Source organism: Leishmania martiniquensis, chromosome 30 (genome assembly GCF_017916325.1).
Source record: "Leishmania martiniquensis isolate LSCM1 chromosome 30, whole genome shotgun sequence".
Taxonomy (NCBI): domain Eukaryota; phylum Euglenozoa; class Kinetoplastea; order Trypanosomatida; family Trypanosomatidae; genus Leishmania; species Leishmania martiniquensis.
The window spans coordinates 582,888-599,368 of record NC_090165.1 but is presented as its reverse complement, the minus strand read 5'-3'; the positions used below and the strand labels follow the sequence as shown (position 1 = coordinate 599,368).

The 16,481-nt window shown below is 58.1% G+C and overlaps 6 protein-coding genes across 6 annotated transcripts; all 6 read right to left on the bottom strand.

Annotated features, from left to right (window-relative positions):
* Positions 1 to 1,912: 1,912 nt before the first annotated feature.
* LSCM1_03793 (uncharacterized protein) lies at positions 1,913 to 7,747 on the bottom strand (the record flags this gene model as incomplete). Its single annotated transcript, XM_067321326.1, has 1 exon — positions 1,913 to 7,747. One exon carries the CDS (start codon positions 7,745 to 7,747, stop codon positions 1,913 to 1,915), a length of 5,835 nt encoding a protein of 1,944 aa, XP_067176694.1.
* A 694-nt stretch (positions 7,748 to 8,441) lies between these two features.
* Positions 8,442 to 8,939, bottom strand: LSCM1_03792 (uncharacterized protein; the record flags this gene model as incomplete). Its single annotated transcript, XM_067321325.1, has 1 exon — positions 8,442 to 8,939. One exon carries the CDS (start codon positions 8,937 to 8,939, stop codon positions 8,442 to 8,444), a length of 498 nt encoding a protein of 165 aa, XP_067176693.1.
* A 696-nt stretch (positions 8,940 to 9,635) lies between these two features.
* Positions 9,636 to 10,577, bottom strand: LSCM1_03791 (uncharacterized protein; the record flags this gene model as incomplete). Its single annotated transcript, XM_067321324.1, has 1 exon — positions 9,636 to 10,577. One exon carries the CDS (start codon positions 10,575 to 10,577, stop codon positions 9,636 to 9,638), a length of 942 nt encoding a protein of 313 aa, XP_067176692.1.
* Positions 10,578 to 11,184: 607 nt separating this feature from the next.
* On the bottom strand, positions 11,185 to 12,351 carry LSCM1_03790 (uncharacterized protein; the record flags this gene model as incomplete). Its single annotated transcript, XM_067321323.1, has 1 exon — positions 11,185 to 12,351. One exon carries the CDS (start codon positions 12,349 to 12,351, stop codon positions 11,185 to 11,187), a length of 1,167 nt encoding a protein of 388 aa, XP_067176691.1.
* Positions 12,352 to 12,919: 568 nt separating this feature from the next.
* LSCM1_03789 (uncharacterized protein) lies at positions 12,920 to 13,825 on the bottom strand (the record flags this gene model as incomplete). The annotated part of the gene is made up of 1 exon (XM_067321322.1): positions 12,920 to 13,825. The coding sequence occupies one exon, from the start codon at positions 13,823 to 13,825 to the stop codon at positions 12,920 to 12,922; it is 906 nt and encodes a 301-aa protein (XP_067176690.1).
* Positions 13,826 to 15,233: 1,408 nt separating this feature from the next.
* On the bottom strand, positions 15,234 to 15,941 carry LSCM1_03788 (uncharacterized protein; the record flags this gene model as incomplete). The annotated part of the gene is made up of 1 exon (XM_067321321.1): positions 15,234 to 15,941. The coding sequence occupies one exon, from the start codon at positions 15,939 to 15,941 to the stop codon at positions 15,234 to 15,236; it is 708 nt and encodes a 235-aa protein (XP_067176689.1).
* Positions 15,942 to 16,481: the final 540 nt, after the last annotated feature.

Here is a 16,481-nt window from a genome sequence, read left to right as displayed (position 1 = left end):
CGTCGCGCGAGCGAGTAGATGCAGGCGAGCTCCTTGCAGAGTGGGTAGGGAAGACGGAAGACACACAGCCACCTCAAAACGCTTTTCTCTGGGGGATGCCCAGTGGGTGCAGCATGCACCCTTTCTGCTATTTAGTGGTACGTACACAGCAGAAAGACCTATACATACGTGCCCTTAATGTGCACACACGCTATCTGAGTGATGCCTCAATGCCAGATTCGAGGAGTACAGCGAAGGAGGAAAGAAAAGGCATTCCGTAGCACCCTGATGCAGACTTCCACAAGCATGCCACCACCACCACATGTAGCGTCCACTGACATAGTGGCCACGAGGCGAAGTCAATGCATGCGCCCACAAGAACCAAATACAAAGACCAAAACCGCATCTGCGATTCACATCACACTGGAAAGAGAGAATGGAAAAGAGGAACAGATGGTATTTTTTTCTGCGTATGATGTGAACAACTGGATTCAGAGTCCCCTCCTCCCCACCACCACCTGCCATCCCCCTTCTACGCGCACGGACTCCGTTCTTTGCTCCTTCCTTCACCTCACCATAACGAGCAGGGGGGAAGAAAGGGGGGAACAAAAGTGAGTGTCGGGCCCGCAGCAGAGGAAGAGGGCGTGAGAGACAGTCAAACATCTTGAACAACGTGCACCCGGTCTGTCCTCTCGAGGTGGATGAAGGGGGTTTTCACGGTGGGCTCAGCGCGGCTTTTGGGAAGAGAAATCGGGCCAGCGTACGGAGGAAAGGACGTGAACTCTAAAAACAGGTCAACACTGAACGAACAAGTCCAAAGGGCAGAACGGCGGCTCCCTCTTCGTGTGTAGTGGCGATGAGAAGAGGCAGCGGCAAAGCCCACCCCCAGGAGCGTCTCTCCGAGGAGACGTTTCGCAACACACGGCGAGAGCAACATGAGGTTACCAGAAAGGCAGCGATGCACTTAAGAAACAGACCGGCCTATGGTCCTGCAAAGAGGCCCCACCCTTTTTATTGCGTGCATCGACTCTATGTTCTCCTTCCCTTTATCCGGCATTTCCATTCGCTCTGCCACACACGCACACCGCAGCGCCCGAGTCACACGTCCATTCGCCGCCCTCCCCCTCCTCTCCGCCGCGACCTGCCACAGAGGCCACCCCCTCCCCTCGTCCTGCGAAGGCAGACGCAGATACACGCGTCACGGCAGTGGCAGCTCGGCCACCTCAGCAAGGCCCCGGCCGCCACGTGGCGCATTCCCCCCCCTCTTCCCATGCCGCTCAGCCGCCGCGCCAGTCGGCAGAGCGAGGGCAGGGCAAGATACGCTCGGGCTACGCTGACACATTGATCGTCACGGGGGGATGGCACATACGTCTTCAGGGTCACCCGCCACACTGACGCAACGCCATGCAGGGCCTGGCAGCCGGCAGCGATCCATCACTCCGGCTTCTCCGCGTTGTAGGGAGGTGGCCCTGCCACTCGCAGAGGCGGGTCCGTGTCTGGAAAGGGACAGAAGGCGAGGGGCGGGCTGCTTGACCTTCCTCCCAGAGAGAGAGGGTGGGGGAGAGAGTGGAGGCACTGGAGCCCCCCTTTCTTGCCACACGCACTGAAGTGAGCTTCCCACCCACCCAAGCACCCCTCCGTCACACGGGACCGGTGACAAGGGCTGTAAAAGCACAAGAGCGGATGTACCATCACCGGACTTCGTGGGAGGAGGGGAGGACGTGGTGATGGCGAGTCCAAGGCGGGGATGGCAGGGCGGCTTGCACAGGGAAAAAGGAAGCAGAGGCACGCGCGCGCCATTCCGGATGAACAGCATGCCGCGCACGGTAGGGCGACGCGACACTCACCACCAAGCTCAGCAGATGCTGCGAAAGACTATCCCTTACTCTTAGAGCGGGCAGCGAAATGAGGGATACGAGAGCAAGGAAACGTGCTACGAGAGATTCTGGAGCACCGGCGGCAGCTTAAAGTTTGCAGGCTTGCTAGAGTCCTCCTCAACCTTGCGCTCGAGCTTTCGCTTGATGTACAGCCGGAACGCTTCCGAGCAGCGATTGAACTGCACGCGAAATGCTTCCTCGTAGCTGTTTAGAGGTGCATTCCTCAGTATTGTGTAAAGCTCATCGATGCCGCTGCTCGAAGTGACATGGTTGCGGATATGGGCAAAGATCTCGGTCAAGTCCTTCTTAGCGTCTCTGGGGGTCGCTGCCGAGACATTTGTTTGGCTGGAATGTGCCCGCCCATTGAGCCCACTCTTCGTCATTACTGTAGACGAGCCGGCGACAGCAGCGGTGCTCGGTGCAGGGCTCTCTGGCGCGCCCTGGCCGGCGACAGCGGCAGCTTGTAGTCGTGAACACCCTTTCAGGGGAGTGCGCGACGTGCGCGCCGGCGCGGACATCGAAGATAAGCCTCCAGGCGAAGAACCAGTGGCGGAGGCCGCGGTTGTGCTCAGGAAGGATGTCAGAGTTGTATTGGGGTCAGCGTGCTGACTCGCGCGTTTCTTTCGCCGCAACGGCGTGAAAATGACCTTTTTAGGGGTGAGCGAGGCTGTGGCAGTGGTCGGGGTTGTACCAGGAGAAACAGCTCTGGCGGCGGCGGCAGTAGCAGCACCACTAGTAGCAGCGGTGATGGAGCTCGACGTTGGTGGCGAGGAGCGGGCCTTTTCTTTCGCAGAAGAGGGAGCCGGCGACTGACTCGCTCGCTGCTCGTGGCGGCTCTCCTCGATCGCTTGTTCCTCGTTCTGCCCCCTCTCCTTCGCGGCCTTGTTGCGCAACTCCAGGCAGGCGCGAATAAAGTGCGTGACGAGATTCTGCGGCCCTACAAGATTCTCAGCTGTGGTCAGGAGCGCTACTCCGTGCCGCTTCGTGGTCGTCTGCAAAACTGTCTTCACCGTCCGAATCGGCAAGTCGTCCAAGTTACGAAATGCACTTGGCGGGTGCTGCAGCAAATATTCGTGGCAGCACAAAATGATGGTGTCAGGGCTTACTTTGGCCAAGTCCACTCGCATCACGCACTTCACCGTCACCTGAATGAACTTCAGATCCGTCTTCTGGCCACTGGAGAGGTAGGCAGCAGAGTAGGTGGTCAGTCGGGACAGCAGCGCGCTGAACACGTCGTTAGTAGGGCAACCCTCAAGCAGCCTCAGCGTTGTAGCGTTTAAGGCTTTGATCACTGGCTCATGCAGCGAGAACCTCTCCGACAAGAGGCAGTCGAAGAAGGCACCCATCACACGAAACAGCAGCTGGCAGTGGCAGCGCATTGCGCAGCGCGGGGTCACGAACATCGCCGTCAGGCACTCAATCAACGCATGAGCCAAGTCACTGTTAAAGTGCTGCGTGTTTTCGTACAAGCGTTCCACCATCACCTGGACTACCTCGGGAGTGCCGCAGTCGACGCCCGCGCGCAGGTGACGGAGAAAGTCGTTACACATCGCTAGTGCAACCTCGGAGGTGGCCGACCGCAGCCCAACGAGGATCTCACGGATTGTATACAGTTCCTCGTTGTCATCAGCGAGGGGAGAGACGTCGGTGGTCATGATCAGGGTGCAGGCCGCGTCTGATAGCGGCGACACCTTTGCAGGCATGGCCGTCTTCGATGCAGCGGACAGACGACTCGGAAGCACGGCAGATCGTGTAACAGGTCCACTGGAAGATGCCGGCAGTGGCCGAGACTGTGCAGCTGCGGCACCCGCAAGCGCTTGATCCGTTGATCTAGCGTGCATTGCAACCTCTGATTCCTGTGTGCCGGCGCATTTACTGTTTTGTCGCGTGGTGGTGGTATCCGGGCGCACATTGCACGTTGCGTGGGCTGCTGACCAGCGGCGCGGTGTCGCGGTGCCGCTGCTGGCCACGCGTGGAGTTCCAGGGCTGCTCACCGACGGCGCCGATTGGTATGGTGTTTCGCACCGGCTCTCTTCGTTGTCAAGATGGCCGCTCGCTACTGTCGGAAAGGACAAGACAGCCTTCGCTACTGACGGTAGCTGCTCCTGTAGCTCCTCGGGCTGTTTCTCTTGCAGTTGGCGTCGTCTGTGCTCAATCTGCCTCTCTACCGCCGGCATCACCGCTTGCTGCTCGGCTGGCTTGAGTTGCTGCACGCTTTGCATGACCGTGTCCTCACCTACAACGCCTAGCATACAGCCCAGCACCTGCTCCGCGACTACGCGTACCTCAAGCAGACGGTCCATAATGGAGGCTATCACAGCCGGGGTGAGCAGCTGCATTCCAGCGCGAGGCATCGTCGCGTCCGCAGGAAGCTGCTCGAACCCTTTGACCATCATTTCGAGCACGTTCTGCCGGCACGCGTTTGAGTCCGACGACAACGGTCGCTGTAGGAGTGGCAGGAGGGATTCAAGGCCCACAACGCTCATCGCAAAGAACGCCACGTGCCGCGCCTCCTCGCGCAAGGCAGCCTTCTGGTCTCCGAGCATTGCCAGCACCCCCGGGGTCAGCTGTCGCAGCGCGGAGCGGCACTCCTCTGACCTGGCGGCATCAACCACTACGGGAATTAAGCGCAGCACGTCCACGACGATGTTCTTGTTCGCCTCCTCGAAGCGACCTTGCAGTGCCTTGAGCAGCGCTGCGGCGCAGTGGCCTGGGAGCGGCCGTGGTGTTTCTGCCACGAAAGCCTCGGCGTGTCGGACACCATTCAGTCGATCGCGCCAGTCCACGCCGGAATTGATCTCGTGCAGGATGGACCGGAGACCTCCTGGCAAGGCGGCGCCGCCAGAACAACTGTTGCGTGTCAATGGTCTCACAGAGCTGGCATGTCCGTTGGTAAGACGCGTTGTCGCCCCCGTGCCACCGGTAGAGGACGTGCGATGATGAGAATTTGGAGACACCTCTGCGTCACTAAGCGAGCGCCGCTGCAGCGAAGGGCGGCTCGGTGACGCCGATGCCGGGACGCTTGTGCGCGTACCGGGCCCGGTTGACTGGCTGACCGTGCGTACTCGTTTCTGCATAGGGGATGGCGGTGTCGGCGCCGCTGCACCAGCAGGGAGTGCCACTGAGGTTCTTATCGGCGGTGACGGCCCAGCAATCGTGGTTACGCCCTCCGGCCGGTTCAGCTCTCGCTCAAACAAAGCCCGCAATGGAGGCTGAAGTGACGCCACGCACCTCTCCACCGCTACGGTCGGCACCTGTGGCGAGCGGCGCAAGGCTACGAGGAGCAGCACCGCCTCCTGCCGCGCCCCGGTGCTGTTGAAGTTGGAGCACACCGTCTTGACGAAGTGCAACACACCTTTCGCTTCCACCACTTCTCGCACAGCCTCCTCACTGTCTGACTGTTGCTGGACTGCCTCTCGCACATACTCACACACTTCCTGCAGTAGCTTCGGCGTCTTGACTGTAGCAGCCGTGTCTAGCATGTGGCGTACAACAAAGCGCTGGCCAAGCTTGCCGGCAACAAGGCTGCATACCTCACGCACTAAAGGCTTGTTCTTGGGCTCAGCAAGACGTGATGTAAAGCCAGACACGATGGCGTAACCCGCTGCCATACTCAGCGTCGTCACCTTTGCCAGCGCCACACGAAAGACCTGGGTGATGAGGGTGAAAACTTGAAAAGTCGGCTCGCGGAAGGAGGGGTGTGCTCGGATGTACACCAGCAAGTACTCCATGGCACGTGTAGCCTGTGCTGGCGTCCACTGCTGCACCATGGCAAAGACCTTCTTCACACCCTCTTGTCGCCGCGCCCACTCATGTGACCGCACCAAGTCGAGCACCGTGCTGTCGCCGTTCAGCAGCCCGAGTATCATCGTCAGAGACTCCATCTTTGTCGGGAGCAACGACTCCAGGGCAACGAAGTCTTCTCCGGCCGCCTTGCTACCGTTGTGGCCGACACCGCTGCCACGTGCGGCAGCAGCACGACCTCTCCCAACTGACTGCCGCTCCGGGACGGACGCGCTTGATGCCACGGACCTGCGCGCCAGCGACGAGGCTCGAGGCGGCGCAAATGCCAGCGCGCCGTGTGGCTCTGGGTCCGCCTTCGCGCCATCTTCCCTGCCAAGATCAGAAAGACGCCGAGCGACAGCCGTCGGACCGGGTGCGGGTGTGGTGCGCACTCGCGGCGGTGAAGTGAGTGCTGTCGTCGACGCCGACAGGTCCTCGACACGGGGCACCTTTTTTGCAGGTGAGCTAAATGGGGTGGTGCCGTTGGTGCCGCCACTCTGTGTAGAAAGCTCCAAAGCTTGTCGCTCGGTGGCAGAGCGCGGCCCCACAGCGGGCGCACCGCGAGCCACGGCAGTAGCCATATTATGACGCTGGTTGTCATCTAGGCGCGCCAGGAGACTCTTATACTGACCTGCACCAAAGGCCTGCATCAGTCGGTCGAGAAGTACGTACGCCACATCACGGATGGATGCTTTCTCGTCGTTCACTACGCGCCCCAGCATCGCTACGGAGCGCCCCAACTTGGTGTAGCGGCTGCGATCGCCGAGAGTGTCCACCATACGGATAAGATAGTTCAGCAGGACTGTGCGTTGGGTTGGGTTCTTGCTCTGCAGCGTCTGCTCAAAGTCGTCGTTGCACTGGTCCATTGAGATGCAGTTGAAGCAGATCAAGTCCTCTAGCGTCTTCATGACGTGGAGCTGCACGCTCACCTTCTTGTCCTTCATTTTGTCCAGCAAGGGCGAAATGTAAAGCCTTGCATATGGGCCGAAGTCACTGCGCAGTCCACGAGCGCAATCCTGCACCATTTTGAAGCCCAGAAGCATCAGCGGCGCCTGTGGGTCAACTAAGTACTCCTTCACCATGCTTGCAAGCTCGTGGTAGTTGTCCTTTGAGCGGAACCGAGGTGCTGCGAGAAGAGGCAAGAGATGCTCGCTCACATACTCAACACGCTCCTGCCACGTTTTCTCTTTATCTAGCGCTACACGAAAGAAATTTTTGGGGAGGCGTGGTATGACCGCTGACTCCTCTAAAAGTTCGAAGCCAGCATCGTCAACAGCAACTGTATCGTCACCGGTGAGAGATCGTATCGGGTGGGCCGCTGTAAGAGAGGTCTTACCGCCCTTGATATCCCCGCTCGATGCTACAGCACCCTTGATCGTCTTCGGGGGCCTCTCACCAACCTTGAGGCTTTGGAATTGCTTTTGAACCTCCTGCAGCTGAACATCTCGCAGGTCTGTGAGAAACGCCTTGATGCTAGCGCCGATGTACCGATAGCACTGGCAGCACAGCGCGATCGCCTCTTTCCGAACCTGCGCGTTCGCGTCGTTGAAGAGCGGCTGCATGGCCTTCAGAATCTCTTTCAGAGGAAAGTGCTGTACCCCGTACTCTGAAACTAACGCAGCTACGGTTTGCGCTGTGGCGAGCCTGTTCTTTGGTGTTTTATGCTTCATGGAAGGGAGAAGCGCGGCAAAAACGACCGCGCCGCACCCCTCCTCTACAAGCGTATATATAAACTGCTGGCTCAACTGCACCGCTTTGGGCCGCCCAGTGATGCCTTTCTCAACAACGATTGGCAATGCTGCCTCAGCGAGCTGGCAGCGCTCCGCGTCATTGCACTCAGAAAGAACGGCAACAAGAGCCTCGATGGCAGCCTCCTGAACTGTCGCATTGCCTTCGTTGGTAATGTGCTTGATATTGTCAAGAAGAAGCTTCTTGTGCTTAATAGGATCCCTTTGTATTCTCTCGTACCCATCTTTACGCGCCTTCCAATTACTGTGAGACAGCGCTTCGCTCACCGAGCAGGAGCTGAAGTCCTCCGCGGTCCCCGAAGATTCACCAAACGACTTGGGGGCGCCCCCTTCCCCAATAGGTTGATCGTCTAGACTCATCGTCTCGTCTAATAGGCGAAAAGAGAGCAGCAGTAGAGCCCCAAGACGCCACTGCGCACGTACGATCTACAAATCTGTAGTAAACGAGCAGAAGTGAGGGTGGCGGCAGCAAGAAGAGAGGCAACGGAAGTTGAGGAGGGTGATATTGGCTGCCTGCCAAGTACATCCAGCGGCGCCTTCCAAGAGGAAGCACGCCGGAAGAGATATCCCCGTGGCCACTAGAAAAAAAAACTGCCACGTATCTTTTGGGTAATGTACCTTGGAGCAGCTGGCAACCATGTCGGGAGGACACCTGCGGCTGCAGCTTGCATAGTTTATGCGCTGTATGGCTATCGCTTGGTCGCACTAACTTCCTTTCTATTTGGCTCATCAGAGTTAAAGAACAGCATTTGACGCCCACAAAGAGAAGGTAAGAGAACCACAGCGGAAATCTTTTGTCGGAGTGTCTGACGGCTGTACCGCATTTTTCAGTCCTCCGGTGTATAAGGTAGGAGAAAGGGAGTCACAGTCGTTTGTTTTTCTTTTCGCTGAAAGAAGCTGAGAGAAAGAAAAAAAACATATATGCTCCATAAGGGAACCCACCAAGAAGAAACAAGAGCATATGTTGCCTCATCGGGGATACTTCAGGGAAGAAGGCAAGTGGAGAAAAACCGATAGGGTCCCGAGGGAGGAGTCACCACCCTCTCCGTTGGGCTCACTTGCAGCTGCAGCCCGAAAACTCCTTTAGTATGGCCTTGACCTCTGCGTCGACATTGTCTACTTTGGCGACATTCCTGCGCTCATACACCTCGACGTAGCGATCGTTGCGATTTACGACAATGACGCCATCCCCCACAATCACCTGATTTTTCGACGGCACAGAATGCGCACTGTCAGAGAGTAACGCGGCATCCACTGTTCGAGGCGTTGTCACGAAGTCAGCGACGGACTCGCTGCTGTCAGGAATAGATGCAGAGGACCTCTTAATTCGCTTCGGCTTGGAGGCACGCTTGTTGGCGCGGCTCCAGATGCGATACAGCTTTCGGAGAATGATGAAGTACATGGCCCACGCCCAGTACTTCCGTAAGAAGCTGATGCATACGGTGCAAACTGCTCGGGCCAGTTGAGAGGGACCCCATTGTACCAGCTGGCTTCGAATTGCCGAGATAGCTGCGGGCACCTGGTCGGACACTATGTCGGAATATAGCGACATGATGAGCACCAGATCATGACTGCTGTGATCACTTGAAAGGAAAGGGCAAGAGCCGAAGAAGAGGGGTGGAAAGGAGACTCGAAGCTTACGGGAGATGAGAAAATAGATGCCAAGGGACGAGGACCAAAAGCAAAGTAGCTGAAAGAGGAGCATTATAGCGGCACAAGCGTGTAAGTAGTGCGTACAGTCAGGCTCAGGCAGACCCGAATTGTACCACGGAGCCCACACCTGTTTCATTAGCCCTTTGGAAGAAAAACGTGACTCTCAAGATGCACTTGAGGTAAAAGGAGAGCGAAAGCTGTAGGGGCGCAGTTTGCTTGACAGGATTTCTTTGACTTTTCACGGTGAAGTGCTACAAGAGGAAAGCTCGATCAGCAATACCCTGTTGGATATAAAAAAATGGCAAAGAGCTATGTGACAAGATAATAAAAAATCAAAAGCAGGATCTAGGTCGAAAGTTCATGAACAGTCATGTGCTGTCATTAGGTAAAAGACGAAAACGAAGGCGTTCTGAATCACATATTTTAGTGGTACCGGCGTGTCACATGCAGCACCGGCATTAAGCCACGCTGTTTTTGTGGCACTGCCTTCCGCGTAATGTGGAGCCTATGAAATCGTAACAAAGATGCCCCCAAAGAGCGAAGGGTATGACATAAAAGAGAGCCAAACCAATAACCTAATGCTCCTTTTCGTACACTAGTGGGTCTGAATGTAGGTTCTGCAGCAGGAGTTGAGCAAAACAAAATAATCAATGACACGAGTCCACATGTCGAAATCTTCCTGTGTCGCTGCGATAAAGGTAACGTAGAACCTCTCCGGCGCAGCACAGTGGAGCGTAAAAGCTCGAGTACCTGACTCCTCCATCTTCCTGTTGCCGTCGTTGCATGTGATTTTACCGTTCGCCTTCAAGTGGCGCTCCCGCTCAACTGGCTCCAAGCCGAAAGAAAGGGATACAACAAAGGAGAGTGGGATGTACCCGTCGATGACCGTGGCCTCCGCAGAGTTGAAAATGGCAACACTGGCCTCATCTCCATCGACGCTGTGCAAGAGACGCAGCGCTGTGCCACACCGCAGTGGGGAGTTGGGCTTCTCGTTGAAGACATAGAGACGTGTGCCGGCCTGTAACGCCTCGAATGATCTCTGTACCTTTGGATACATAGGGGGTCGCTGCTTAATAGGGAGGGAGGGCCACACGGAGAGCGCGTACATGGCGCATGCTGCGATGTTTTTTCCGTAGCCCTGCGCCTCTAGGATGGTCACGAGCGACCCGTCTATCTGCTTCCCAGTGTAACTAATAGATGCACTCCGCTGACCGCCTTGGCTGCTGTTTATCAGCGGGAACAAGGTGGCACAATTACCTAGAGTCTCATGTATGCGCGATTGCAAAGAGCGCTTGAGAAAGCGCTGCTCCCTCTTCGTTCTGTACGCTACCTGAGAGTATACTGTCCAAACATCAGATGGACTTTCCTGGTCGCCAGGAATATTCACCGTTTGCATGTCATCTCGAAAGGAGACGTGCAAAGCCGTTGGGCGACTGCGTTTCGCAGCCTCCTCTGACGTATTGTTGGTGTCCTTGCTACTGCTTCTTGGCTTCGAATGGAGCCTTTTTCTCGGGGCAGCATCCTTAGCTACACTCATGGCTGCACGTTGCATTCCGTGCGTAGAGGAAAAGGCAGGGTGGTTGTACCGAGGTATGCGGAGGAAATGATATACCTAGAGCATTAGCGGTCAACTCGCGCTGTGAAGAGACCGATGCAAGGGGCGGAGGTTAAGTGAAAAGAGGGGAAAGAGAGGCAGAGATGGTTTGCGCAAAGCCCGGCGCTTGTGGGGAGGCGGCGGGGCGCGTCGCCTTCGGCCGGTGCCTCTCGCGCCACTGCGGGGCGCTATGCGGCCGCCGGCCTGTTCGCGCCTTGCGGGCGCCCCAGCCGCGCGTGGGGCCTTGGCGTCGCCGGGGAGGCGGTCGGTGGGGCCGGGGGGAGGGCGCTGCCCCCCGGCGGACGGCCGGGGCCCATGGGGGGGGGGGGGAAGAAGGGGCCGGGAACCCGGCGGGCCAAACCCCCCAAGTCTTTTCGCTTGCTCGGGGGGGGGAGGCCGGTCGGCAGCGCCTCAAAGTGGATAACGGGAGGGCGAGAATCATGGGAGGGCCGGGGTGTCAGTTTTTACAAGGCGCACGCACGGCGCTGTTCATAGGCTACGTTGCTCTTGGTGCTTCGATGTTTCCAGCGGTATCCCATCCTATCGGCCGCTAGCGCAGCAGCGAGGCGTACGAGCGCATCTCGAGGCGGATTTGGCCAATCACCTTCTCTTCCTCTTCAAGGTCACGCTCGATCGCCGCTTTCTTTTTGCGATCCGCTACCGTGCGGGTGCGTACGCGCTCTAGACGCTCAAGCTGCTTCGTCAGTTCGTCACGATGCTGATTGTGTTCAAGTAGTTGCGCCTCTAGCTGCCGCACCACGACCGCCTGCTCCTTCCGAGCCTGCTGCTGGACTGCAATGGCTTCTTGCGCTGCGACGGCCCGCCGCTGAGTGCGTAGCATCTGTGGGTTTGGAGTTGGTGCCGCGCCGAGTGGCTCGTAGCCTGCGTGCTCTCTGTGCAGTAGCGCCGTTGTCACAGACTCAGTCTGTCGTCCATACAAGCTGCCGGAAGACGCAGCGTAGCCTGCTTGCGCATAGTGCAGCTGCTCCCGGGCACGGAGACTGCGGTTTCCGTCCACTGGCGGTGCATGCCGCGCCGCTGAGCGGCTCAGTTCGAGGCTATGAGAACGCTCAAAGGGTGTGTCGGGTGCCGTGAACTGCTGCAGGGGGGCGTTGGGGTCGCGCCGCGGTGCACATGGCGCTACAGCACGCGGGGCGTCAGGAGTTGTAGAAACGTGAAGGCTGCTCGTCGCTACCGACGTGGCACCGCGCTGGTGTGCTGCCGAGCTGACGCGTGCCATCAGCTCCAGTTCCTCCTCTAACGTTGACACCCTTTCCGCCAAGGCGCAGTTGCGCTCCTTCTCTTGCTGCAGCTGCTGCTCAGCCTTCTCTTTTTCGAACAACAGGGTGCGCACGCGGGACTCTAGTTTTGTCTGCGCGACCGTCAGTCGGTTGTTGTCGGCGTTGGCCGTCTTCAATTGAGTGCGGAGCAGCTCAATGTACGACTCGTAGTCCACGTTGTTCGCTTGATCGCTGCCGCGCCACGAGCCATGCGCTGTGGAGAGGGGGATTTCCATGCTGTCCCCACATCCACTCTTCAACGTTTCGCCGGTGCAACGCCACGCCGGGCTGAGGGCAGTAGTGGGTGGAGGGAACGGGCAGCGCGACCGAGCATCGACAGCCACGCCACTGTCGTCACCTTCCGACACAATTTCGGCGTAACAGATATCATTGTCGTCGTCTCCAAAGGGATCGTCGTAGTATTTCGCAGAGAACATGTTTCCTCCACGTGAGCGCGTGCCAGAGGCGGGGGGGATGAAGCACACACGCGCACACACAATCGCAAAAAAAAAAAGGTGCGAACGTATCTACAGGCAGGCACGGCAATGGGCTGCTGCTTATATTTTCCCACTCAGTGTATGGAGGGAGGAGGGGAAGGGAGTGCGTCGAACAACGGCAACGACGGGAGGAGCTTGCGAGCACTCTCTGCTGAGTTGAGGCACCAAGGCTGCGAGGGCAGCAAAGGGAAAGAGGCGAGAGTAAAGGTCAGTAGGCTCGCAGCCTCACACTGGGGTGCTTGTTGCCGCGACTGCACATGAGTCTTCCACACGCCAATGGCCACCGTGCGGTAGAGGAGGTGCCGCGGTACATCTCTCCGCGCGTGTGCCAGATAAAAAAACGATGAGCATGCACCCTGTGCGGCATGGTTGGCGAAGAAACTCAAAGCCAAGCGCCCCTTCGAGCGTCCCTGGATTAGAAAGCGGTCATGGCGGCAGAGTACGCTACCGCACGAGAAAGGCAGTGGAGAGCGAAACACAAAACAGCGATACCGACCCGCACGCCGCGCTACATGGGCGGCGGCGGGAGATTGTAACGGGCGATTAGCATGTCAATGGTGTTCTGAATCATCTCGAGCTCACCGCGCAGCTTGGCCGCTTCCGCCGCCTCCTGCTGCTCGTAGTCATGGTAGTGCGGCCGAAGCGACTGGTTGTCGACGCCAACGCCGTAGCTCGGTAGTGGTAGGCTTGGTGTCATCCACCTCCTGCACAGACCAGCACCAGTGCACGGCGACGGAGCGAAGGGTCCCGGATAGTAAGCGCCGAAGGGCATGGGCAATGGATCTGTCTGCGTTCCCACTGTCGACACGGTCTGAGTGCCGCGGTCGACCACCATCACCTCTACCGCCTCGTAGGCGGCGTCGTTGTTGAGCCCCTGCGTAGTCTTCTCGGTCTCCGTCAGCTGACCAGAGTTGATCGCCGTGTCCATTTGGGCGGCCGCTGAAAGCGGCCGAGCCAGCGCAGTCGGCATCGACGCGGACTGCGACACAGGATGAGCGGAGGCCGGCGTTCCACCAAACGGAAAGTGACTGCGGTCCGGCGCTGCAGCTATGGGCCACGCGGGGCTTTGGGGTGACGCGATGGACGATGCCGAAGACGTGGCCTTGGCAACGGCATCCCCGCCGAGTAGACGCATCATCTTGTCGCGGGTTTCCTCTTGCCTTCTGTAAAGGCTGCCGGGCGGGTGGCTCACTGGACGCAGCGCAGTCGGTGTATGCGCCGAGACGGGACTTCCGGCCACGGATGCAGTGCCGCCGCTGTTGCGCGAGGCGCTGATGACGCGTGACGCGGTGGAGCAGCTGCCATCTGAGGTGCTGGGCGGATCGCCGCCGCCGCTGACGACGAGTTGTTGTAGCTGGTCTACATCGTCCTCGGACGAGCTGTCCTCGAGCCACTGATCTAGAGTCTTCATCATCAAAGACAGGGGGGGTGCGCGTCAGCGCGTGTGGGCGACTCTCTTGACGGATGTGGGTATGAAGCTGCGTGACGAGAAGGACCCCGCTACCCAACCCGGTTGGCGCGCTGAAGCGAGGCTCGCTCGCCCGAGCTCCCGAAGGAATGTGAAGTAAGGCGCATATACGTGCAAAGAGGGAGCGGATCCCTCTCTGAGGACACTCCTCCGCAAAGGAGTAGCGTGACTGAATTGTTTCTCTAGCGGTGCGACAAGGCGTGGGCTGCTCTCGGACTCTTCTCTCTCCTCATTGCATGGGCACTGGGAATGCGGTGAATGGATCCGGTGCAGCAGATGGGAGCTTCCGAAAACAAAAAAGAAAAAACGCACTGAGAAAGAAGGGCGAGAGTACTCGTGCAGCTGTAACGCTGACATGCCCCCCCGGGCCGCTATGCAACACGCTACCTCCCCTCCCCCCTCTGTCTATATACAAGTGAAATACTGTGGGCGGAGGCGATCGCATCGCTTTCGTAGGCCACCTCCCCGTCTCTTGCATCACTATGGCCGCTCTTTGTTCTTGGTTGGCGGCATGCGAAGGTGGAAGAGGAAGGGTTCGTGATCGCCGCAGACGGACGACCGATCGATGGGTGCCCTCATGTTTTTTCTCTTAACTAGTGTACACATGCCTCCGCCTGTGCTCTGTCTGGTACATTGCACATGGGTGAACTGAACATCTTTCGACACTGACGTGCAGGCCATCCACACACTTGAGCGGGGACGACATGGACAACTTCCCATGCATCCCGCCTCCCCCTTTCCCTTTCTCTTCCCCCCCCCAAGGCGGCGTCGGCTAGCGCGAGTACACTCACCGTTGATCACCACAACTTTGAGGACAACAATGACGCAAGCATACGCGCCCCTCCCTCCTCCCTCGCACACACGCACACACACAGGCAACCAAGCAAGGAGACCAACCCCCAGCAACAAAAATAATGCACAAGCTCCACGATCATGGGAAACAATAGTAGCGAGAGGGAGGGAGGGGCCGAGTCCTTCAGTGACGCCAACGGGAAATAGTATGAAGAGAAAGGCAACGTAAAGTACACAACACCCTCAACCTTTTGGGCATTCCCTTCTTTTACGCCGGACTCGCCTTTTCGTGTTAGCGCTGTGATATGTCTCCCCTCTGTTGTGAGATGTCACCGAGGTTGTACATGCAGCCGGTGGAAAAAAAAGAGAACAAAAAAAAACGTATGAGCGTCATCGGCGACACAGCGCACACACACACACACAGCAGAGGGAAACGTCCTCTCTCAAGCCGCCTGCGTGGCCGAAAGGCGTACGTGAATGAGGCGGTGCGGCAAAGGCGACTGCGGGAGAGGTAAAATGAGGACGAGCGGCTTCTTCCTCCGCCGTCCCCCACCCACCCCACTCACATGAGGGCACAGTCGCCATTCTTTCGCTTTTCTTTCGAGACGCTGGTCGCCTGCAGAATTGGTACCCGCGGCGCCGCCTGCCGCTCCTCTGGTCGACTCACCACGCTCGCCGCGACGCGATCTGTCAAGTCCAAATCCTGTTGCTTCATATCCACCCCCGCCAGCGTTGCGGCGATGCGTGTGAACATGGCGTTCACACGCTCCCCAGACTTTGCAGACACAGTGCAGTGTGGCATGCTCAAGTTCTTGCTAAAGGCGGCTTGATTTTCTTCTGTCACCTGCCGATTAGGCAGATCCACCTTGTTCCCCACCAGCAGCATCTTGGGCTGATCCGCGGCCGGTGTCTCGGCAAACACCTTGTCTACGCACTCCTTCCAGTCGCTGAGATCCTTGAAGGAGTTCAGACTTGTGAGGTCGTAGACGAGGCATACGGCGTGGCTGCCGTGGATGTAGTTGGCTAGCATTTTGCCGCCGATTTGCTGCCCGCCAATGTCCCACAGCTGCAGCGTCACGGGAGGGTGGCTGCTCGGCAGCTGCACCGTGCGCGAGTAGAAGTCCACTCCGATGGTTTGCTTGTAACTCTTCGTGAAGCCGCTGTCGCAAAAGTGCCGGATGAGGGAGGTCTTGCCCACAGCACCGTTGCCTAGTACAACCACCTTGAACTGCTTCGTCTCCCCGTCGGAGGCATCGCTGCCGCTTTCCATTTGTGCCGTGTGGCTCTTGTGGCGCGTGTGAGGGAGAGAGCCCAATACAGGAAATTCTTTACACACACGTGTCCGAGTGGGGTGGCGCTCTCGGTTCCCCGTGTGATGATCGGAGCAATGAGCCTCGCGAGTGCAAACGCGCGTCAAGCTTCGAAGTGAGCCGGTGAGTGGCGACGACAAGTAGGCGTCTACGCTCCTCTTGGCGTTGAAGCAGAAAGGACAAGCTGCGCGAAGATGGCAAAGAGCGAAACAGAGGGGAGAGAGAGAGGAGCGCGGTTGCCGAGGCATGGGAACCCATTCAGTGGCCCGCTCTGTCGCTACGGCAGCTTCCCTGCGCACGCCATCCTACCCCCTCCCCTCCCCTTCGCCTTTCTCAGGCATCCTTGTGCCCTTGCACTGGGGCGAACATGTAGAGCAGAAGGCGAGGAGACCGAAGAGAAGGGGGGAAGAAGTTGCCGGCGACGATGTTGTTCACGTCTTGCTGTACTCCTTCTCCCTATTTGTTTTCCTTCCAAGTGCTGGCGGTGCGTGTATCTGTGC